The 24611-nt window shown below is 35.4% G+C and overlaps 2 protein-coding genes and 1 long non-coding RNA gene across 3 annotated transcripts in view; 1 reads left to right on the top strand and 2 right to left on the bottom strand.

The window, feature by feature from the left end:
- Positions 1-24611, bottom strand: part of LOC129789069 (39S ribosomal protein L3, mitochondrial) — a 227469-nt gene that overhangs the window by 29037 nt on the left and 173821 nt on the right. The window lies entirely within an intron of this gene.
- On the bottom strand, positions 15694-16946 carry LOC129789094 (ribosomal L1 domain-containing protein CG13096-like). The gene is made up of 3 exons (XM_055825733.1): positions 16819-16946; positions 16512-16730; positions 15694-16448 (listed from the first exon to the last, which is right to left on the bottom strand). The coding sequence occupies exons 2-3, from the start codon at positions 16727-16729 to the stop codon at positions 15743-15745; spliced, it is 924 nt and encodes a 307-aa protein (XP_055681708.1). The 5' UTR covers position 16730; positions 16819-16946; the 3' UTR covers positions 15694-15742.
- Positions 19865-21268, top strand: LOC129789170 (uncharacterized). The gene is made up of 2 exons (XR_008750427.1): positions 19865-20540; positions 20605-21268. It is a non-coding gene; the product is annotated as an uncharacterized LOC129789170 (long non-coding RNA).

Here is a 24611-nt window from a genome sequence, read left to right on the forward strand (position 1 = left end):
TAAGTAGAGGACCTATCAAAGCCTTCAATCACAAAACTTGTAACAACTTTTGCGACACTTTTCCTACTTGTAGAGGCATGATGGGTAATTTATCATCATCACTCGAGGCATGAAGAGTTGTATCTGGTTAGTATCTCTGTTATTTTTTTCTTCATCAATCCTCTCTCCAACTCTCTCTTCAACCCCCATCAATGTTCTACTGCGTGCAAATTTTCCAAACATTTCCCACAACATCCGAATCATTTCTCTATGGGCTTTTTGCCGGATCATAACACTTTTGGAATTTGATTTTAAGCATATCATTTTACACAGAAGTGGGTGGATTCATTTGAATGCGAGATTTAATTTTGGGGGGGTTTGAGAAAGAAAGTACTTTACGGCGTGAAATGAGAGATTTGCGAATTACCTGTAGGGGCATTTTTTTTGCAGATTTTCCGCAATTTATTCACAACCATTTGTGGGAATTTTGTAACGTTTGTTGGTATTTACTTTTCTCACTTTCCCTCCTGAATAAGGGTGTGAAAATAAAAGAGAAAAGCAGCAAAAGAATTCGATACTGAAATGACAAATCTTCGTTGGGGGATGTTTTGCTGCTTTGGTGGATCAATATCCGTTTGCGCGGGGTTTGGGGTATGGATCAGAAGGGGGTGGTTGTGGGAAAAAGAGTTCACTGTATGGCATGAGTCCCATGGTGAGTGAAAGATTGATGGGGCCATTTTTATCATCTTGTCTTTTCTTAGCCCGGAGGAGGACACACGCTTGCGAAGGGAAAATTGCGCTCTCAAGGAGATTTGTTGAGGGGTGAGCGTGCGAAGGAGGATATGAATTCCCCCGCTGCAGATGGTTTGAAAGGAGAGCAACAGTTGATGGTAGAGATGAGGAGAAATGTGTGATGGTGGCTTTCTGCAATTTAGTAGGCAACCCCCTCCCCATCATCCCTCCCCGCACAAGTACTCCAACTTCTGGATTAAGGGCGATAGAGTGTGGCAATCTGGAAAATTATTCATCACACACGACCCCCCATTCCCGTGTGGCATCATGTGTGGGAATCCCTCGTGGGGATATTTATTGGGGACGACTAAGTAATTCTATCTTAATTCATCCAGTCACACAAGAGGCGCTCTTGAGTTGCTGATCTCGAATGGCGGTGCGAGGAGACGTCTCTATTTAAACTTTTGCATGACTTTGATGGAAATTCAACCATATTTTGCTGTATGCGCGCCCCCTTAGAGTGTGTCACCCGCCTCCTCTGCCCCCCTCCTGCCGCCAACCCTCTGGTAGACACACTTTATGTAATTAGTGTCGTAAATAAATGCTACCATCAGTCAAGGGAATTGGATACATAATCCTCAGTGTGGGGGCAACACCAGAAAGATTACCCCGCGAGCAGCTCCCCATCACGTGCTCAAGATCTCAGGGATTCCTCCACACACACACATCCCACTTGAGCACACCGACCTTTTGACCCCTACTACACCTTTATACTCAATCACTTCTGCATTTTTTATCGGGCATTCAGCAAAATGAAATATGTACTTCCTTGGTACTTGAGCTCTTTGATACAAATTGAAGTGGACAACCACTCTCAAGACGATTTACTGCTTCTCGTTTTTATCATATCGACTCGAAATTGCCCTATTTGTTATATCAATTGGAAGTCTTTGAAATTTTCGTCTAGCAAAGGGATGAGGGAATTTTTTAAAGAAGTGGATAGGATATGGTAGAAAGGATACGATACTGGGGCTTGCTTTAAATCTATTTAAGGGTAGGGGAGACCGGGGCTAATAAAGTCACTTAAGGGTTTGGAAAAAGCCAAAAATATCATATTTCCTAGCTAGATAGAACAAAATGATCTGAGAAAGAGTTGTAGGGCAGTAAATTTCCTATAGAAATGAGCTATGCATTTTGCTTTATTTATTTGGGAAATATGATATTTTGAGCTTTTTCTAAACCCTTAAGTGACTTTTTTAGCCCCGCTCTCCCCTACTTTTTTTTTAAAGCTTGTTGACAATTTTCTTTGCACTTTTCTAACATTTGATGTTCCTATTCAAACTTTATTCTTTCTCTGAAATGTTTTGTTCTTTTTACAATGTTTTATATTTAACTTTTAACATTTAAAATTTTTTCCTAACGTTTGACGTTACTTTTTTATAGTTTGGCATTTCTTTTGAAAGTTTTTTCAACATCTTTTGACATTCTTTTTACATTTTCTTTTGACATTTTGAATGAATAAATAATTCTTTAATTCTAACGTTTGATTTTTCTAACTTCTCTAATGTTTAACGATTTAAAAATAAAGTTAAAAATTATGTAGCTTTTGTCATAAATATATATTTTTTATTTCTAAAGAAATAGTAAGCATGAAAGGTCTTAAATTTTAGGATGTTTAGACATACAAATTATCGCTTTATAGCTATATCCTGCCACGATATTGGTTATATTATGTTTAATACTGACGGTTTTCCTTATTTAAATTCTGTTGGAGAATTCAGCTTTAATTTTTCTAAATGAGCGATAATTTTTCTATAAGAAAAATTCTCGGAAAATGCTGATGAGTTAATGAAAAAGTACCAAATGTTGCAACTGTATCTTTAATAAATTCACAGAATACTAAATAATGAGCTTCTTTAGCTTCTTTTCATCATTACAGTCACATTATAGAGAGTTCATTGAAACTCAACTGTCTCATTATCCTCTTTGCCGCATGAAAAGGATAAATTTTACATTTTCTTTCTTTCATTTAATTACTTTCTGTAAAACAATATTAATTCTTCTGTGAGAAAAATCAATATTAGTGGTAAACATTAAATCCTTTCCACAAATACGTAAAGTCGTTAAATTTTCTACTATAGAAAATTTATAATTACATATTTTTACGACAGCAGTAAAATGCGTTTTAAATTAATTCTATATATTCTGTTCAACAAGATGTGTGTGTGCGAAGGGGTTGAAGGGATATTTGGAGCATCAACCAACCCTGTGTTGCGTGGCCCACAGAAGCTTCCCAACCACATTGTACACCAACGTTCGCCACCATTTATACTCCTTTGTTTTCTGAGACAACATTCTGGGAGCTTTGATACAGAATCACCACCACCATTTGTTAGTCCTTCCAGCACGTGTGCTTTAGAAGGGAAATTTCGGTGAGAATGAGAGATAAGGAGTGATTTTATTGCAATTCCACATTGCACAATTTATTGCAGGCACTTGCAATAGAAGTGGGTATAATTAAAGCCACATCCTTTACAAAACACGTGTAGTTTGTGCAAGGATTTTGGATTCAGGTGCTAAAATTCATCAACAACTTTTTTATTTGAAAATTTTGTAATATTTCTGCAATATTGGGACTAATTTTGTATTCTATAAAAAGGATCATTTTTTTCTACAAAATTTCATTTTATCATCCTTTCATTTTGGCTATATATCGCTCATCCCTATAATGTGGATGATGTGTGCGTTATACTTTATCACCATCGAAGTGTTGTTTACCCATCCGTGTGGGTGGAAAATATATATATGAAATCGATACTGTAAGATATTAAAATTTTAATATCACCATAAAACCACGCGGTGAATAAATTTTTAAGAATGAAAAAAATATACTAAATTATTATTCCCAGGATGGTACGAAGGTCCTCATATGTTGCAAGGAGCGTATGGGGAAAAAATAACTAATTTCAGCTTTTTTTGTAGAGTTGGAATGTAGGGGGTCTATCTTCTATATAATAAAGAAAGGTCTCTCTAAAATTTCGTTCCTGTTCATCTATGCATTTCCACACCGTTGGTCCGATCGTGATGAAATTTGGTACAGAGACTACTGATACCAGGCGGTTTTTACCAACGGCATTCATTTTCCCCCCAGAGCCCCCCTTCATATAGCCCCCATATAAAATTCATGTTTTTTTTGACTACTTTTTGAAATTGGCGCCATAAATGTTGTGTGAAATTCACTTCTTCCCTTTTACATTTTTTTTTTGATATTGATAAGTGCATGCTTCATCACAATTTTTCTCTTTCTAAAACTTGCGCGAAGCGCAACAAATCCCCGGGAAGCGGGGCGAGGTAAATTGGAGCGAAGCGACAATTTACCTCGTGTAAATGATATTCAACTCTATTGAACCATAAAAGCAATAAACTCTCTGAATTAAACATTTAATATTCATTTTTTGTGTTCTTCCACATCGATTTCCCACCACAATATCCTCTGGCTTTTATATTGGAAGCAAATAGATTTTTTTTCAATTGCTGCATTTCCCAGGATTTTTTTTTTGCTCGATACCTGCGAGATTATCTTCGCAATATTAACCCCAACTGCGGTAAGGGGAGAAATTCCAAACAGATGTTCCCGTATGGAGCACCCCAATTTATAAGGGGAGGATAAATATTGATAGACACGGAGATCTCTAAATCAAAATCCCCAAAATCGACACACGCAATGAAGAGCTCAAAAACTCCTCTGTGCGCAAGAACTAAAAGAAGATGGGGAGCACACAAATTCCCAGCTATTTCCCAAACACGCATTATTACAGACAACCTCTCATTACTATTCTCACATCATATTCGGTTTCAGTGTAAATAAATAAATAATGCTCTACCATCCCCCTCGTCATACGAGTGGAGGAGAGAGAGTGCCTCCGTGTACTTTGCAAACACAACTCAAACACGCCAGGGGAAGGAACTTGGATGGAAAAGTTCCCCACACACATGTGTCTCATGCAACAGATTTCCTCCCATATCTCTTTAACAAGAAGAAGAAGAAGGAAAAAAGACCTCACATAAAGACTTTTATGGGGCAAAAAAAAGCAAGATTGCAAATTTTGAAGGCAATTTCTCGCACAAACATCATTTTGCAATTTGCCATGCAAATCCTCTTTTGCAAAAGACTTTGGTCCTTTTGCGACACACTCTCCGCAACAAAAAGGCATATTACATGATAGAGAAAATATAATGCTACAGACTAGACATCTCTCTGCACAGCAGCATTTAATTTTTCAGGAAAGTTTTCAATGCTAAAAGGAGTTTATTCAGTGGTATATTGACCTCATCTGAGGAAACACACAAGACAAAAAAATTGCACAAAGGATTAAAAGTGAATCAGGAAATGTCAGACAGACTTACCAATTTTTCACATGGGAAAATTCATCAAAATTTGCTCATAAATTCACAAAATGACGTCATAGTGTATGCCTTTATTTTATATGGATGCTCACAGAGAACATTTCTCAGGCAAAACGTTTTCTTTGATCTCTTCTGCGTGAAATTAATGCAATTCTAACTTTAAATAAAAACAATAACAACTCATAAAAATTTGGAAAAATTAAATGTTTCACGTTTTGGTCTACGTTTGACCCAAAGAACGCGAAAAGGTTAAATGTTTTCGTTTTCCCTGATTTAATGATTCCTTGGGGATGTCTTTTTGTCCTTTTTGTGGTCGTAAAATGTTCAGGAACTATGTATATCAAAGCATAGTTCTGCAATAATTAAGCCGGGGAAATTATCCTTTGGATGAAACCCGTAAAAAAGAAAAAAATATATTTTTTTAAGTCAGAACGTTTTCTTTGACTTCTTTTTACGTAAATTCAATGCATTTCTAATTTGGAGAAAAAAAAAACAATTAAATTCATTACAATTTGAGAAAATAAAATGTTTCACTTTTTTTAGTTAACGTATAACCAAAAAAACGTGAAAGGGTTAAATACTGCATTCATTCCTGGACAATAGAGATCCATTATAATTATTATGGAAGGAATTTTAATTTATTTACTTATCTCCATATTGTGAAGTTGCATTAAAGCCATAATGTGGGAGCTTTTGGCGGTTTCAATGTTGAAAATGAAAGGATAAATCTGCGGATTGTTTGTTATATATACTGCATGGAAAGTCCCTTGGGGCGCAATGAAGTTGGAGCTGCAGTTTAATCTTCAGCAAATCTGCGGCGGAGAATTGGAAATATTTGCATATCATTAATCAACGCTATGTGTAAATAAAATCAGTTGCTCGTATTCATAACTATAGTCAATGTGGGAAAATTAATTGAATTTTCAATCAAATATGGTTTATGAATGAATTTCATTCTATTTTTTGGTTTATATTTTTTTTCAAATAATTTTTAATCCATTTGGCTAGTTTTTATTTTTTTAAATAAACTCCAAAAGCTCGCGGAATTGTTAAATTCATCTGCTGAAAAAATATCCAATAATAAATTCATCTTTCGGTGGATGTTTAAAAAAAACATGCAAAAGTAGATTAAAGGAATATGTTGAATGTTTTTTTTATGTCCTTTATTTTTAGAGATCACTGTCAATGGAAAAAAAAATGGAATGAGTTGTGTGTGGCTTTTTCGTGTCAGCAATGTTTTTCAATTCAAACTCAAACATGAAAAGAACATAGTTGAAAAGTTACTCAATGTTTATTTTTGGGGAAAACTTTTCATGGTGTGAGCTTTGTGTTGTGCTTTCGGAGCTTTGGGATGCATTTCATGATTTCCACTAACTTGTAAAATATACAATAATAGAACATTCCATGAAATTTTAATGCAATTACACAACTTCTTGTCACTTTGTATTTCTTTCCTCATTCCGTTCATGTGAGAAAAATACTTCAATTTCATTTTTCTTCTATGCGGCAACTGAAGTGTATGGTACACCAAATGGACAACATCAGTTGCAATCTTATTGGATTTGTTGCTTTAAAAAAAATGTCTAAAGAAGTAAACTCATTCTCAAGACGAGCAAATCACTGTGAAAATTGACACGAAATGTCCCACATAGAGTTTCTCGTGAAATTCAGGAAGAGATTTTCTGGGAAATTAATGAGGAATAACATGCGAGAGAAATTTGAATCTACTCAATATTACCCACCTAACATGGAAACCACTTTAATTAATGTTTCCTCATGTTTAATTAATGCCAAACACCCCTTCTCGAGAGAGAGAGAACCTCAAGCGACAATTTTCGTCCTGCCAAAACTGCACCTCATCCATCGATGGCACGTTCTCCTCCTGACCAGAAACTCCTAAAGCTCTCTTGGCTTGAGTGATGTGGTGTGTATCGTGTGGTTTAATTATATTTTGGTGATAATACTCGATGCCATACACCAAATACGTTGGCTCCTACCAAATTTTCAATGTATATAGTTGAGGAACATGAAAAGGATTACCCGAAACAGATCAAAAAATCAAAAATTTATTGACTAAATGAAAATAATAAACCGATTTTACAGTAAAATCTAATATGATTCGTATTTAGGTCAATGATGCCCCAAAGAACGCCAAAGGGTTACAAAAAAAGAGAGAACTTCTTTTGCAAACTTTCAAGAATTTTGTTTGAGAATTAGCCCTTCAAAAATTATTCATGAACAGAAATTATTCATTATATTCCTTATTAAATAAAGTAAAATCGAATGCAAAAGGTCTGATTTGAGTTATCATCCCCTAAAGTCGATAAGAAAATTTCCTTTCTATATATTGCAAAAGCTTTTATTTTGTCCTTGGCCCAATGTCATCCACTTTCACCTCAATATTTTATCCTCTTGCTGAAGAAAATCAAAAGGAGTGTTTAAGACTTTATCCTTGATTTATCCTTTCTCTGTGAGGAATAAGAAATTCCTCACAGGGATGGTTTTTCTGTGAGATATTTCAGCAAAGTAACATACTTAAATAGGGGCCATCATCTGCTATATAATCCCTCTTAATGATTCCCTTTGATACTTACTATTTATAGAGTGTTGGTGGTAATCCATTTGGTGGAGAATAAGCTCCGCTGACCGCTTGACCCCTGAGTTCGCTCCTTGGCAGTGACGTCACGGAGCACGCCGGTGCGCCACGATGATGATCACGGCGTGTGGAGCACATACAGAGAAAATTGGCGACCTGTTAGCGAATCGTGGTGGTGACATCATTTTAGTACATCTTCGCCTCCACCTCCGTCTGCGAGAGTGTGTTGGCACGACGCAGGCGCTTCGGCGTCGCGACGGTTGATTCCTTCAATTCGTTGGCTTGCTGACTGATATTCCACTGCTCGGTGGTCCAAAAACATAAACACACTCCTCGTCAGCAGTTGCTGGCGTCGTCTCTTGGCGTTCACTTTAGCGCGCGTCTCGGTGGAGATCTTCTCAAGTCTCGCATCTCACACTTTGCCTCCACGAATTTTCCCACAAAGAATGCAAAGAGCTTTTTACTCACCTGCAGAAATTTTTAGAAGTGAAATGAATTCTTTTAATTTTTAAACTTTAGGAGAAGACCGAAGTGTTGAATTTTTGTGAGTTTTGCGCTCAAACACGTTACATTCGTGCAAGAATTTCCAGTACAAAGTGCTTCTAATTGAAAATTAACATTCAACAGGGTTCTTGCGGACGATAGGTATACCCTGAGGATAAAACACGTGCAGATTGTGGTGATAGTGGCGGTTGTGTGTCGTCTGAATTATTTACCAAAAATACGTAAAGCATCCAAAAGAGGTGAGTCCTTCTCCTGGGGCATTTGCCTTGTCCTTGATAAGTGCGTGAATAGATTATTTAAACATGCCACTCTATGCGAGAGGGTGGTCTCAAATGAAGAAGGACAAAACAACAAACTAGGAAAAAAAATAAAATTGTGGCGCAGTGAAAGTAATAACAGCCATTGAATATCTCCTCAATTATTAACAACCATGGGCTAGGGAGAACCCTATTGATTGTCACTCACAAACGAAACCTCATTGTCGTGAGTATTTCTACATAATATTGCTCTCCACCCTCATTTTCCTCCCTCCCACACACATATAAAAGCTCTGGGAGGAAAAACCCACAAAAATCTCCCACTAATTCTAAAATAAAAGAAAAAAGCCCACAGAAATTCTCAAATTAAAATTCCAGCTGTGAGATGAAAGTAACCACGAATTTAACCCCTTTTGAGACACTTGTTGGCCGCAGGAGCTCATAACAATTCAGCGACCACCGGAATGAGCTCAATTATCTCGAGACAAAAACAACGGACTCGCACCCACGATAATCCTCAAATCTCAAAATAGAAATGCCAAGAAAATACGCAAGAATACTTATCGTCACTAATGATGGGGATTTTTTGATATAAAATAAATTTATTTTACTCATTTCAAACTTTATGAGACACAATGCCCGAATAATTGTGCAAAGTCAAGACAATTTGAGCTTTTAACGATAACTTAAACTCTATTTGAGATTAAAGCAGAATTTTAGTGATGTTTTATGATGGGAAATTTTGGAAAAACGCCCATGGAGATTCATTTTAATAAAAGAAAATTAAATGAGAAGAAAACTTACTTACAAATTTTCTTTCTTTGTACTCATTTGAGAACTTTCTGCTGAGCCTTTTTACCTAATTAATGTGAAAGGTAATCATCTTAAAGAAATCACAAAAGTTTCTAGAAAAATCTTCTTTTAAGACTTGCCAGCAATGTCAATTTTCAAACAAAAATCTTGATATTTTACCTGAAAAGTTCTATCGGTTCGATCTTTATGGAAATGAAAGCTTTCTTTCTATTTCTTAACCATTCAAAATTAACAAAGTAAAGTCACCAGAGGTACCGACCATGGGTTTAATCATGGAAAAATCCTTCATTTACTTCCCTAAAATAAATAAATTCAATTCTAAAAATTAATTTTTAAAGATTCAATTAGACTTTTCTATAAGAAGAAAAGTCAATTTTCTTCTCAACCCTAATATATTATTCAACTTTACAAATAAGCTAGCTTTTAGCCAAAACCCCCCGCGTATAAAGTTTAAAATTAAGTCTGGATTTATCCTCGACAAACAATTTTCATATTTCATGCATTTTGTTAGTAAAGCTGCAATTTCAGGAGGAAAAAAAGCTCTCCAAGTTCTACAAAAGCTCACCATTTCGTCCTAAATACACAAAATCACAAAGTATGAGGGTGAAAAGTTTTTTATGTTGTTGTTGTTGTTACCCTGAAAATGGCATGAACAAGAAAAGGTCATTCAGCAAATTTGAGAGTGAAACCGAATGGTTTTTTAAAAGTTAAAAAGGAGATGAAAAATCAACACGGAAATTCGTCTCAACGGTCCAGGGAACATTGAATGCCCAAATTTTCCAATAAACACTTTTTTTTTTTACAATGCGCTATATTTGGGACATCTTTGTGTGCCCTCCGGCATCCCCCATTGAGCCATGGCTATTTATCCGTCGGAAATTCAGATTTTAGAGAGACGTGAGTCAATGGAATTGGTGTTACCCATTTGCTTGGGTGGGTGAGTTCTTTTTTTTTTTTTTTTAAAGGCATCTCTTCAATCTTCTCACAGCTTCTACTGTGGAATGTGACGCGCACCACATTAATCTCCGTACGATTGGAGAAGTCACCCACCCCCTCCCCACAAAGGGAGGATTCACTTTGTGTATACGGAGGTGGCAGACGAATTATTGGGGGTGAAAGTGAAAGGCCAAAAACAAATATTACCATTCATAGCATGAATCAGGTGGAATGAAGTATTCGCAGGAGCGATGAATTATTGATGAACACCTGAGATTTCTGAAAGATTCCCTTCCTCTGTGAAAAATATTCAATGAGCCACATTGAATTTCGAGGCGTGCAGTCTTGGAATTGTTTCAAACAACATCAAAGGGCACGCCACCAAAAAGCAAAGAAGAACTTCCCCAAAAACCCATTTCCCATGTAAATATAATTTTCTGATGAATTTTTAAAAACTTGTGGAGGTGGTAAAAAGTTGGAAGTTTTCCCTTCATTTCAGCACAAAAAATGAACCTCCCAAAAAAGCTCCCAAAATGCCATGACAAGCGATGCTATAGAATTGCCCTTAAATTCACTTCGACGAATGCTTAATCAAAAATCAATTTTCACACCCACAAATTACCAATTCACCCCATAAATCTAATTGACTTTAAAATAATTCAATAAACACCAAAAATACATCAATTTAAATGCGGGAAATATCAGTGTGAAGACGAGAAAAGCGAGAAGAATCTCTTAAAATAGCAGGTTTATTGGAAACTTTACTTTGCACTTTGCCACTTGAATTTTTGCATAATTGACAAGGATTGGGGATTGGGAAATAAATAGTTAAATGATTGTAAATCAATCCTTTTAATTTTTTAAGCGATTGGTTTTAAAGTGGGGGTCGTTTATTTCCTCGTAGAATTGAGTTTTAGGTCAATTTTGAGGTCAACCTCATTTCCAACTCTATACTACAACTCACTCTTGATAAATACTGTTTGGAAAAAAAGCTTTTGAAAGCTTCAATATATATCGCAAAAATTACAAACTTTTTGAAAAACAAATTACAACCAAACGAACTAAAAAATCCCTTTATTAAAATTAATTAATTAAAATAACTTCAACAATTTTCTCGAGTATTTGTTCATACCACTTTATGAAACATTAACATTATTTGTATGAAAGCTCAATTGAATAGCTTCCATCACTTCCACAAAAAGCACAATACAAAGTCCAAATTCTTCGCATCAATCCTTCAGCTGTGCTATGTACATATGTTAGGTATGTATTCCAAAAAGGCCTTTCGAAATGGAACTTTCAATAGACAAAATAAAATTAAAGGAAATTCCAAAATTTCCCAAATTTCCAGGAGTTTTTTGTTAAAAAGTTCCCACGGTTAGCATTTCTCCTGGTGAGTGGGTTAAATGGAATTTCGCCCCAGGGCTGAGGTATCCACTTTACCAAAGTTCCAAAACACAATTGAAACCAAAAGCATCCCCATTCACTCACATTTGCCCCCTTCTCCCCCATCTGCCCAATGTTGCCCACCCACATTGAAGTCCTTTTGCAATCGTCTCGTGCGTGTGCAAATTATGTTGCCAATTCCTTCAGCCCCCATATAACACATAACAACATTGAGCCCTCTGGGGAATCCCCGAAGAGGGCAAATTTCACTTCAATGAACACACCAAGAGGTGAATATGAGATTGTTCTATTCTTGATCTCCATCGCATGAGAGACATTGAGGGATGAATATTGTATTAAATGAAGACGGCAGAGCTGTGTGAAAGTCGATGGAAATTGATTTCCGCCTGATTTAGAGAAATTCAAGGCGGAAAATGATTTCTTTTTTTCCGTGGCAATCGGCTTAATAGAATTTTTGAGTATATGACAGTGTTAAATTTGAGTGAAGAAAAAAAAATCCACCCTCATCCCTTCCTCCCTGGGGAGGTTGTGGCATGTGCTGCCCTAAAATTACTTTTTTCTCTTCCTGTAGCGAAAAATCTACTATCTCTCGGCAAACAGGGTGGATAGGTATAGCTTTTCGGGTGGTGGAAAGGTCACACACTTCAGTGAGTCCTTTGGCATGGAAATTATTTTTTTTTAAACCGCCCCTTCCCTCCCAGTTAATTTTTTTTCTACAAGGAAATATGTGAATATCTTCGCATATCTCATTGAGGCAGTCTATAAAAATTCACAAAATTGCTCCACCAGCACAAAGGCGTGGAAATTCACGTGGAAAATTGTCAGCAGATGTGCATATAGTGGTGATAGGACAAGAGCAAATTATGTGCTTTTTGTGGATGAGAACTTTTGCAAATTGCAGAAAATCCTTTTAGTTGCCCCTTTTGTGTCAATTACAATAAAATCCGTAGGACATTGGAGGAAAATGATGGTGTCTGTGTCGCTTCTTTTTGCAGCTTTTTTCTTCATTTTCCGCAAATCTAGCTCTTTAGAATAGTTTGTAGGAGACACTCTTTTGAGATAAATGAAGGAATCGAGGATAAAGCAAATAATTCGAGTTGATCAAATTGAAGTTTAAAGATTTTAAAGAACAGAAAAACTATTTTTTGATTTCTTAAATTAAATTTTAAGGAATCAACAAATATTCATAGAAAATTAATTGAAAATTTTATTTAGTTTTTAAAGATTTTTATCTCTTTTATCAGCTCAATAAAGTTTGATTAAAAAAAAATAAAAAATGTCTTCTATCTAAATTTCAAATTTTAAAAGCCTATCAAACTTTTATGAATTAAATAACATTTTAATTTCATCTAATACATAGTCTTGATATGAATTTAAAAAAATATATATTTAAAAACATGTACGAAAAAATTAAAATAATTTTTATTGGTCCTGCCAATTTTTTCTAAATAATTTTCTTCTTGAAATTGCGTTTATTAATTTAATTAATTTCTTGGCTCTTCATTTAATCCTATCTTTAGATATTTTCCAATCTCATTTAATCATATATACATATACGAGGCCCCCACAGTTTATTTTTCCATTACACGCAGTGCCAAGTACATCATGCGATCGCTATATATTTTAATTTTTGCCCCAAGATTCCACATAATAGGAAATCAAGAATGATGGACTTTTAAGTACTCTGCATGGGGATTTTCTTGAGAGGATAGCCCCAGAGAGAAGCACTGCCGGAGACTTCTCAATAGACGCTCGTGGATATTTTCTTGATGCTGCGCCGACCAACTTGACCCACTAACCCAACATCCTACTGTGTGTGTGCCACATAATAATAATTTATCCTCATCACACATTAAGTTCATTACATGGACTTTATGTGCGGACCGGCAATAACATGAAGGGTGGTGGTTGCAGAAGGGAAGGACAATTTTCACAGATGATGAAATCCCCCCTCACCGGGGGAGGAAACTCGCAATGCGAAGAGATTCAATTAATTTCCATTCGGAACTCCTCCACCCCCACCCCCATCCTCATCCCGTTTTGTTTGTCACAAGGGAAAAAAAACGCCCCACTTTCACCCTCCCCCCGCCGAAGCCCCGCCACTACCCCCATCAGGAATCCAACAAAGGCATAAAGCAGAATATTGACCAAACGAAAGAAATCGAAACACAATATTATGAGCGATTTTCCTTTTTGAGCCGCATTTGGCTGAATTATTCGGCGGGTGGTTTCGTCTTTGGCCCCCCGCCACTCCCCCGTGGGATGGGGTCGAATATCTTTTGGGGGGAAAATTGTCTTTCCATGTAATTTGTGTAGGTATAATACAATCCAAACCACAACTTGCTAAACAATTTTCTCCTCCTTTTCTTTGCGACCTTACCATGCGACAGAGATTTTGCCCCAAAAATAAAATCCTTTTCTCTTCATAAATAGCACACGGAAACCCATTGAGATATTTGCCCCTCACTCACAGAAAGAACTTTTGGCTATAAAGAATAAAAATGTACTTATTTAGGGGAAACTTGGCTACTTATGACCTCTGTGGCGTTTGGAGGATCTATAGGTGGACACAGTGGCCAATTCGGTTGTTTAGATCCAAAAAGTATTTCAAGAATTGAATTTCTTCGAAAGAAAACTTGGAAAAATGTTTTTTTATGAGAAAATAAAGGTAAAATTTTCAGATCATCCAAGGGTTGTGTAGCCAAAATTCTGCTCAAAAGGGTGGATCTAAATTTTTGTTTAGCTGTGATTCTTTCGATTATTTACGTTGAAAATGGATTTAAAACAACTTATGATTTTTTTTAAATAAACATTTGACATTTTTCTTCAAACGTTAATTGTTAATTTTAAACGTTTTTCGCTTCTTTTTCAGCGATTAAGTTTTATTGTTGATCAATTTCTAATATTCATTTTTTGTTTGAATGTCTGACGTTTTATTTTCTAATGTTCGACAGTTCTTTTTTAATTGTGACATTTAATAATTTTATGATGTTTAAAAATTCCCTCTCTAAATTTTTACCGTTTTTATGTATAATCCAAAAGAAAACAAAATTATCTCGTTGGTGGTCCGATTTAAGCACGGGTCATGTTTAGTCTCTTTCCCCCTAAATAAAATATAGGAGAAAAAGCAGAAATATCTCTGTGGGAATTAATTTAGAGTGAGTATGTTCTTGAAAAGCGTATGGAAAATAAGAAAAAAAAATGGAAATTGCTGTAACAACATTTACACAAGCAATGCTAAAATTTTCAATATTCCGTGACTTTGCTTTTTTGTTTACATTTTATTAATATATACGAATGTGTCACTATCAGATACTATATTTAAATTATTCCACCTATATACTTCCTGTCCTGCCGCCATGTGCCCCAAGAACGTTTAAGACTGTGAAGGAAAATTGCTATTAGTGTAGTACATTTCCCTCGGTCTCTGGGAAAATCGCTGCCGCACACGTTTATTTGCATCAATAAATATAAATTCACTTTTATTGCAATGCGATGGTTCTGCCTTTCAATTTTTCCGTGCCGCACGAGGTTTGAGCACACCCGCACTTGGGGGAGACAATTTAATCCATTGATTTACCTTTAAAAGATTGATAATGGCAAATCAAGGATCCGGGAGTGGTTTACGGGGCACTTTCGAGATTAGTTTTGTTAGAAGGACACGAAATAAAGAGCTTACGTGCCTCTTAAATTGCTCTGATAGTGCTGAAGAAGTGCTCTAAAATGGTCATTGTTGGTGATTAAAACACTTCAAGTTTAAGATTTTTAATCCATTCAGTTTTCTTAGCCATTTGCTCAGAATTTAATGTAAGCCTTTAATGCTGTAGTGTGATAACCCCGTAAATCTGATTAGGTAATTCGTATTTTATTCATACAGTTAAAGGAGGTTTGAAAGAAATATTTTTAAGAAATTAATTTTGTAAGATCTATATCGCTAAGTCAGATTAAAAAATTCAAGTTTCATTTAAAACGGTCAAGAATTCAAGAAGATGGCAAAATGGATTAAATTGAACTAAGTTTCCAGGAGAGGCAACAAAAATGGGCTAATAAAAACAGCAAAAATATCTTTTTGAAAAACTTTATTAGACAGAAAAAAATTGCTCTCATAAATTTAATTAGATGAAAAATGTCCTTTTTTGGAAAATCCCACATTTTCCAGAATTTCATTAACTTGCTTTCGCTTCTTGGCCACAACTTTGTCCTTCTGACTAATCTGCTCAGGTATCGGCAGATCCTCTCCAGTCGCATCACTGAGATAAATTGGAACGGAGAGTGGATCATCTTTTGCTGGTTTAACGTAGATACTCCTGATGTTGTTCCATCCACCCAGAGTGTCACTCTTCAGGTGATTAATTACCTCGCAGACATTATCTGTGATATCCTCAGCGGTCATCCTGTGTTTCCCCACGTCAATCGAAAGGACATTCCCTGAATTACTCTGCCGATAGATCGTGTATTTTAGGGCTTTTGCTATGGCTTCATTGAGATCCTCACAGTCCATCTTGAGGGCAATAGGGAGCTTCTTTCGCTTCAGGAAATGCTTTCCCAGGAGTGGTACTGTGCGATTGTAGACTCGCGAATCCACCAGGAATACTTCGAAGCTCTGGCAAAGCTTCAATTTCGCCTCAAATGGCCCATAATTTTTCTTCAGCTCATTCACAGATAGAATGCGATTAATCCTCGTTACCCCAGCTACCCTGAGGACTTCCTCAAAGTGATTATTTGTTGGTTCAAAATCTTTCTTTGCCCCCCGCTCAAGATCTTTCACAACAAGACACACCTCATCAGTGTCATCAATTAAACTATGAGTTAGAAGCCTGAAAATCGAATTAATTAGCCTGAAAAACTAAACAAATCCTTCTAAATCCTGCATAACTTACATTTTGTTGAGCCTTCCTGCTCCTCGTGGAATTTTGAAGAGAGTTATTTGCAGTGAATACTTGAAGTCTGAATCCAAAATTGATTTCTTCTCTTTGGATTTTTCACCCAAATTCTTCTGCATCCCCTGAATGGAATTTAGAATAACCCCACGAGACACAAGTGCCTTTTCCTCGGTAATTTTCTCAGCACCTTTCTTCACTTTCTTACTTTCCGTCATTCTGCGAAAGAAAATTTTCACATTAAACACCGCTTTTATGGAGTTTCAGCTTTAGTTTCATTCACTCAAGTAATATGAGCAGCACATACTTTTACTTCTTGTTGAATAAACTTGAGTAATAACAGAAACTTCCGGGAAATTCCTCAAATAATCCAAGAATAATCACAAGCACACCGTACGCGGCACAAGCACGTGTTGATGTTTTGATGGAAATTCGTGAACTGAAATGTAAGAAGAAGAAGACTCGATTGAAGCACTTCGCAAAAGCTTCGGACGCATCGGGCGTGGGAATCGGATGTCTTCGGTTTTGAGCCAATTTCTTCGCGGCTTTGTAAAAATAAAAGCAAAAAAGCTCGCAATTTTGGAATTTGATAATTATTTAGGGGAGGTTGGGGCAATTTTGGACATTTTTTCTTTACATAAAAAAAATATTCTTAATTTTTGGAAAAAAGTTATAGTTTAAGGATATTTATTTTAAAATAAAGCTTTTAAAAGTATTTTTAAATAATTAAAATATTATTAATACGGATTAATTTTATAAATATCTCTTCCACTTCCGGTTCCAAAGACACGCATAAATAAATACAAAAACGTCTGAGAATTCATAACTATTCCTTATGTAATTATCTAACATTACTTATGCTTAAGAACCTAGGAACTATGTTCATTAAATTTAATTAATTCTTCTGTGTCTATATTGATTTTAACGAGCACAAATATAATTTAAATTTAAATAATCATTGCTCTTTATTCACCTAAATGCTAACAAAGTTATCCAGCAGACCCAGAAAGGTACGTAAATACGGGTGTTTGCATCCTTTGACCCGATTTAGGCACACAAAATCCCTTTCCTGCTACCGAGCAAATCACATCACACAGCTGAAACTGAAAATGCCAACTAATGGGAGCAAAATGTGGGATATGGATTCGAAATTACATCACTACTTTGTGATTAAACATTAAAAAGATCTCTCCTGGCATTTGAGGCAGTTAGAGTACTAGTAGTGTTCTTGACATTGAGTTCCCAATTTCTTTGATAACGTGCAGGTACATAGAGAGGGAGAAGCCTCGAATTGAGCCGAATAAACAGCCACAGTGAAGAGAAAACTTGAAACTTTTCAACTTTTACCTTCATTAAAGATTTACATTTCCATTGTCACACTATTTCCATTCGATTCACCGCCCATTTTCATGTCGATACATTTTTTACCTTTTTCCCTCCACGAGGATTCCCCATACGGCTATTCTTGGCATACAAATTGTAAGTTTAATTTGGATGAGGAAAAACTCAAGTGGAGGGCAGTGCAGTGTGGGTATTAGTGGGGAAAGTTAAAAGAGTTTATTTGCCAAACAAATAAAAATGCAAATTATTTTTAGAATCAACTCCGGCACACCCACAAGGTGCAGCAGATGCTACGACGAGAATAGTTTAAATGCGTAAGAGAAAAGAAAATTCGCTAAAGTTCAATTCCTTGTGGTTGGTTTTTTTTAAAGATTTTTCTTGTAATTTTTTTAAGCCATTTAAAAAAGATCATAAATTAAAGAAAAATCCTAAAGATCAAAATACTAAATTTTTTAGATCGATTAACATTGTCCTTCGTTCCCCTAAATAAAATATTCGGTAAGAAATGTGCCCACAAGAAATACATTTTTTTCTCTTTCTAAAAATATAAAGAAAGCTTTTCCTATAAATAGTTCATTTTTATAGTTTTTTTTTGTAGAAAAGTTAAACTTTTACGCATCACAATACTCTTTGTTTGATGAGGCAATAATTTTTTTTTTGTAACTTCCTGTTCTCTATTAAATTGGAAGGCTTTTCCTTCTTTTCTTGGCAGAGCTGATGCAAAAATAATTTCTTGAAAAAAAAAAGCTTCTTCTTATAGTCGAAGCAAGTCAACAAAAACCTCACAAGTCTTTTTCCTTTCAAAGCTAATTTTCTGCATTATATAGCAATTTCTTGGAATTCAATAAGTTTCCCATTCAAAAGTCTTTTAAAATTTATTTTGATTCGGATAAGTCCGTGGGTTTAAGGGTTATAATTTTAATGGATGAAGCTATGCAATCCGCAAATGCCACAGAGTTCAGTGAATTTTGCCATTGTTCCCCACACTCGTGGAGGAATTTTCCACAAGAGAATTCTCAATGGAATTCATTAGATCTCGTTATCGCGATGTAAAAAGTTTCCAACCCTCAAATTTTCTTTACTCCCAGAGAGCAAACTCCTTTATCTCGCAAATTCTCTCCCTATAAGCCAGTCAAAATTAATTTAAATTGCAAAATGCACGGTTGGATTTCTCTTCCAGTTTATAACCCAATTTACTCAAGGATTCTGCCGGTTTTTTCTCTGTGTCCTTGGGGGAAAAGGGTTAAAGAAACTATACTCATAACTATAAGTACACAATTCAAAGAGAAATAAATTAAATGAGAAGTTAGAGGAAGGAGTTTATTCATTTTTAGTAATTTTGAGAGCTCCTCACAGGCTAAAGGAAAATTAATAAAATCTTATCTAGAATACAAAAAAATCTCAACTCTTCAAACTTCTTAAATTGCGATTCGAGCATGAAAAAATAATAAATTAAACGACCGTTGGGTGAGTCCCAAATTAAGAGGACAAAAAATCTATTTCTGGATGACAATGATCAAGAAAAAAAGCAACGCTTCATTCAAGCTTGAATCATTTTCTTTAATGTTTTTTTTTCTATGGTTAAAATGGTTCAAGATCATTTTGATAATTTCCCCCAGAGAATTTATGAGATTTTACTTGAGAATTTTCAAATAAAATCTTTAATAAATACATTATACATATTACAAGCTTTCTGTACAGAAAGTTATGTACCTATATTGTATGAATGTTGCTGAATAAAATCCCTTTTGAATTAAAATTTCAATTTTCCAGACACTTGGTGCACACGTGCCCTTATAATAACAACTTTAAGAAAATCTAATCCACCTTGGCGTGTATGCTGGCTCATACAGAGGGAATTGGTTTAATTTTTAATTACCCCAAATTAGAAAGAGAATATCCCTGTGTTGTTCATCGTGAAAAGTTAATATCCTCCGGTTGATTTTTATTGCACGAGTGCCAGGGGGTGTTTAACTCGCAAACATTGATGGCAAATAATTTGTGAGTACAGTGCAAGTCCGCATTTGAGAATACCCACATTTAAGAATATTCGTTGATGGATACGCAAAAAGGCGACCCATGAACGAATTTCTGACCAAAAATCCATCTAAGAACAAAATACCGAGATGCCCGATTGCTCGGTTCGGGTCAAGTCGTTTTGTTTCTTTAATGTATTTTTGTTATGAAACATGTTTCATTTTGAGTGAAAAATTTTCTTCACAAACAACAATGTGTCAAACGTTCTCGCATAAATTTATAAATCTTCATCGAATTCAGTGTTTATTGTGATCCTTCATTTGCCTCAAGTGATTTTCCAACTTAGTCTTCAATCCCGGAATCTCTTTAGCATCATATTGGCATCATAGGGCTCTATTGGTGCTTGACAACGCCCCTGAGCACCCTCCGGATCTGCAAGAATGTTTGGACGAGGATTGTAGCTTCATAAAGATTGTGTACTTGCCCCCAAATTTGTTATTGCGAATTTTAAATCCCTGTACCTCAAAGGACTACTGACAGAGCTCTTTAATGAAACCGAAATTTCCGGGAAGACGTCCCTTCATGAGTTTTGGAGAGAAAAATTTGATATTGTGGTAGCGATTGAACTTATCAAAAACGCTTGGGAAGGTGTTTCAGAGCAAACTCTTCGATCTTCATGGAAGAAATTGCTACAAAAAGAAACAAACGAATGTGAGTTCATAAATTTTCTTACCCTAAATAATTTTTTTATTACTATTTTCTCATATAATCATAGCAAACCATCCAGTCGGACGCATCTCAACTTGCAAATGGATGAAGACGAAGACAATTTTCAGGAAGGGTGGCGAGATGATTCAGGTGCAACAGGAAGTCCAGCAGTCGGACAGCATCTCAATTCAGAAACGACAAGAGAGATACTGGCACTCGGCGAATATCTCAACCTTGAAATGGATGAAGATGATATAAATGAGATGCAACTTGATTCACGTGACATTGAGAACTTGGGATTTAAAGATCTTCAGGATCTAATTAACCTCGAACAAGAAGAAGAGGGTCCATCAAGTGATGACGCAAGAAGTGTGCTGCTGGAAACATACGCTGCTCTTAAGAACAAAGTCAACTTGTGGCTTCCGGATGATAACGATTTTGCTACCATTACAAAAGAGATGGAGCAAAAGGTGCTTCCTTATTTCCAAAAGGGGGCGAAAGTAGCCAGAAAGGCAGACAAATTTGAGGGAATTTTTCAAGTCTTCTTAAAAATACGTAAAGAAAAGTTTGAAAAACAAAGCAAAGGATATTCTTATTATTTAAACTAAACACAATCAATTTGTTTTTATGTGATTTTTCTCCAATTCTTATAAAATGTTCTTTTTATGTAACATTAATTAAAAAAAAAGAAAAAAAACAGGAATAAAAGAAAGATTTTTCGTAAAAATTCAGTTTTTGCGTTTCATTGAAACTTTTTTGATTTGTGAAACATGTTTCATCCCCTTTTCGCGCGTCTTTCTGGTTGACATTTCTTATTGAAAACAAATTTTTCCGTGACCAAAAATCATTAATAAATAATTCTAGATAGAATGTATTACCTGAAAAACGTGCTAGTTCAAAGAAGAAAGAGTCACGTAAGTCCAAAAATTGCCAGGAGGCATAATTCTCCTATTTTATCAGCAATTACAGTGTTGAGAAAAAAAATGTTCTTACATGGGGTCCATGGGGATGAAAACCCAATTTGAGAATATTTTTTGGTACCTATTATATTCTCAAATGCGGACTTGCACTGTATAGCTCAAGGAGAAATATTTGATTTTATTCCGTGTGCAAATATTTCACTCATTTCATGTTCTTTTCTGTACTTTTTTTTTCTTCTTTTTTTTTGGTATTTTCGGTAAATGTCCCATTTATTCCGTAGAAATCGATCAATGTCACAATGTGATGGAAATGTGAGCTTTCTGGGGGATTTTTTTATATGTTTAGTTTGTGGGGGTGTGGGGGGATTTTGAGTTAGAGAAAAGAAAATTACCCCAGTGTGGAGATTGAAATTGAATTTTCTCTGGTGTTTTGTTTAAATTTCCAATTTAATATTGCACAAATAGAGATCAACCAACGCTACCATTGACCCCTTGAGGGGGTTAAATATGTATGTTATGCACATAACATAGAGTTGAACAATTTTGCAGCATATATGGGCATCATTGTCAGAAGGAGTTAGTCTAACTGATGAGTTTGTTGCATAAACTCTTCAAACATGCAAATGTGCTATGTACTTTTTTTTTGTTGCTCTTGAGTTAGTGAGAAATTTTCCAATTTTACAATCCATTAAGCATTTTCATGGTGGTGTAAACATTCAAAAACTGAAGTATCTTGAGAATTTATCAGGGAAAATGTGAGAAATGAATTTAATCCATTTGAGGGGGGGTACAACCCGTTGGCGAGAAGTGAAAAGTGGCTGATGGCACGCTTTTATTCATAAAAGTTATGCGCCCCGGAATGCCTTCGCGAAACTTTGCAATGTGCCATGAAAAGTTGCCATGAGGGACGAGGAAATGAACTTTAATTGCAGCGCTTTATTTTGATATTCAACACACAAAATTTACTTAATTTTGTTTACACACAAAACAGCCAAGAATCTATTTCTCCATTTTGTGGGCGCAATAAAAAGATAATAATTTTTGGTGGTAAATTGTGTGTATGCAAATAAAATGATGCGTACATTTCTTGGAGGGTAAATTGCAAATTTATTAACAAATTTCTCGAAAATGTCTGCAGAGATATGTCTCAAGAGATGGATAAAGAAAGTCTTTAGAAGGTTATATGCATAATGGAATACAACAAAATTCAGAAATACAAGAAGCTAGAGTTGATAGAGTACTTTCATTAACAATTCGATGAATTTATCATATTCCTCAGGCCCAAAAAATTATGGAAAATTAGAATTCTGGATACTAAATTTCGTTATTTTTTCTTAATGAAAGAAAAGGAAATATTCACTCAAAAAGCAATGTCAAAGGAAAGAAAAAAAGTCAAATGAGTTTAGAAAACAAACGTTAAACGTTGAAAATAAAGGCTAGAAAACATTGACAAATGTTTAAAATATAAAACGTTAGAAAAGAAATCTCAAACGTTAGAAAAAAACATCAAATGTTATTAAAGGATTATCAAACATCTAATAAAAAGACATTCATTTAAATGATTTAAATTGACTCGTTAAATGATTGAAAAGTTAAACGTTAGAAAAGAAACGCCAAATATTAATTTAAATAAAAACGTCGATTGTTTGAAATGGAAAACTTTAGATAGAAACCTCAAACGTTAGAAAATAATAAACACCCCTCATAATAGACTTCAACCTACACCCTTGCAGAACATGTTTTCCAAATACTTCATAGAATAATGGAAAACAATCAGTAAGAAAGATAAATTTGCCTTTCTCTTTCAATATCTAGCTCCTTTTGCAATTTTAAAATTTCTTTTCTATATTGGAGTCTCGTTCTTGAAGCAATGTTACAAGACACTATTTTTCTTCCAATTTCTTTGCAATTTCACATACCCCATGGGGTAAACAACGTGGAAATTCTGCATTTCCTCCCAACTGCTCCAATTTCTCTTCTCCTACTCACTGTCACATGATAGACACTAATTGTACTTTATGTTGGCACTTTAATGATGCTGTGAGGAAGCAGAGTGAGTACAAGACAATTTAAACATTTCCTTTATGCAGCATGCAATATTTTTCATTCTCACCTAACCATATGGCACCGCATACATTTGTGCCTTCACAGAGGTGTCTGGACTGGGTATATACAAGAAAAGAAAACTAATTTCGTGACAGAGTTGTCTGTTTCATGGGGATGGAAGGAAGAAAACTTCCATCTACCAACAATCATTTCCTAAATGTAATATTTGCTGAAAATGCTGCTCACTACTTTCTTTGTCCCCCCATGCCTTACGCACTCCATTCCACACCCCTCATATCCTTTCCCACATTCTGGCAGTGTGGGGTTGCTTTGAGCACTCAGAAAAGCTACCCTCCTCCTCCCTAAAAAAGAAGCTCCCCTCCCATGTGGATCCTCCATGCGACTCGGCAGCATACAAATGATAATAATGTGCGGTTTGTTTGCCGGCGTACTGTTGGGGGAATTGGGGAGGGATGTTGTGGGAGGGTGGAGTACCACAGCTGGGGGTGAGATTGAAGTTTTTCCCCGTGGGTGGGCCATTCAGAAGGGATGTGAGAGGCGTGTAATTGGCGAAACATACACTTCATCGACGAGGAAATTGAACTTGAACAAAGTTTTGTGCTTTGACGTTGACTTCACTGGCGTGATTCCAAACGAGCAACAATGATGGATAAAAGGGAAATCCAAGAGAAAATCACACCGATTAACGACAATTTATTTTCACTAAAGCTCCAAAGAGTATTTTGCTTTATCCCCTCTTTGGATGAGAGATTGGATGAGGGAATGTGCTGACTTTTCATTTCCATTTGTTTTGCTAATAATTTTTCTTTAGGTACTGTGGAACGACGTATTTTATTATAATTTAGAAATAAAAAGAATCTATGCAAAATTTTAAAATAAATTAGGAGTTTTCTTTGAATTAAGACTATTTTTTTCTCAGTTTAAAATACAATAGAAGAAAAAATCCTAAATTTTTCTAAAACGGTTGGATTTAAAAAAATAACAATTAAAATTCAAAAACTTTAATAAGCGAGAGATAATTCTTTTCATCCCTTAGATACTTTTTGAACGCTTTTTTATAAACCTTTTCAATTAATGAAGGAATGAT

This window comes from Lutzomyia longipalpis, chromosome 2 (assembly GCF_024334085.1).
Source record: "Lutzomyia longipalpis isolate SR_M1_2022 chromosome 2, ASM2433408v1".
Classification (NCBI taxonomy): Eukaryota; Metazoa; Arthropoda; class Insecta; order Diptera; family Psychodidae; genus Lutzomyia; species Lutzomyia longipalpis.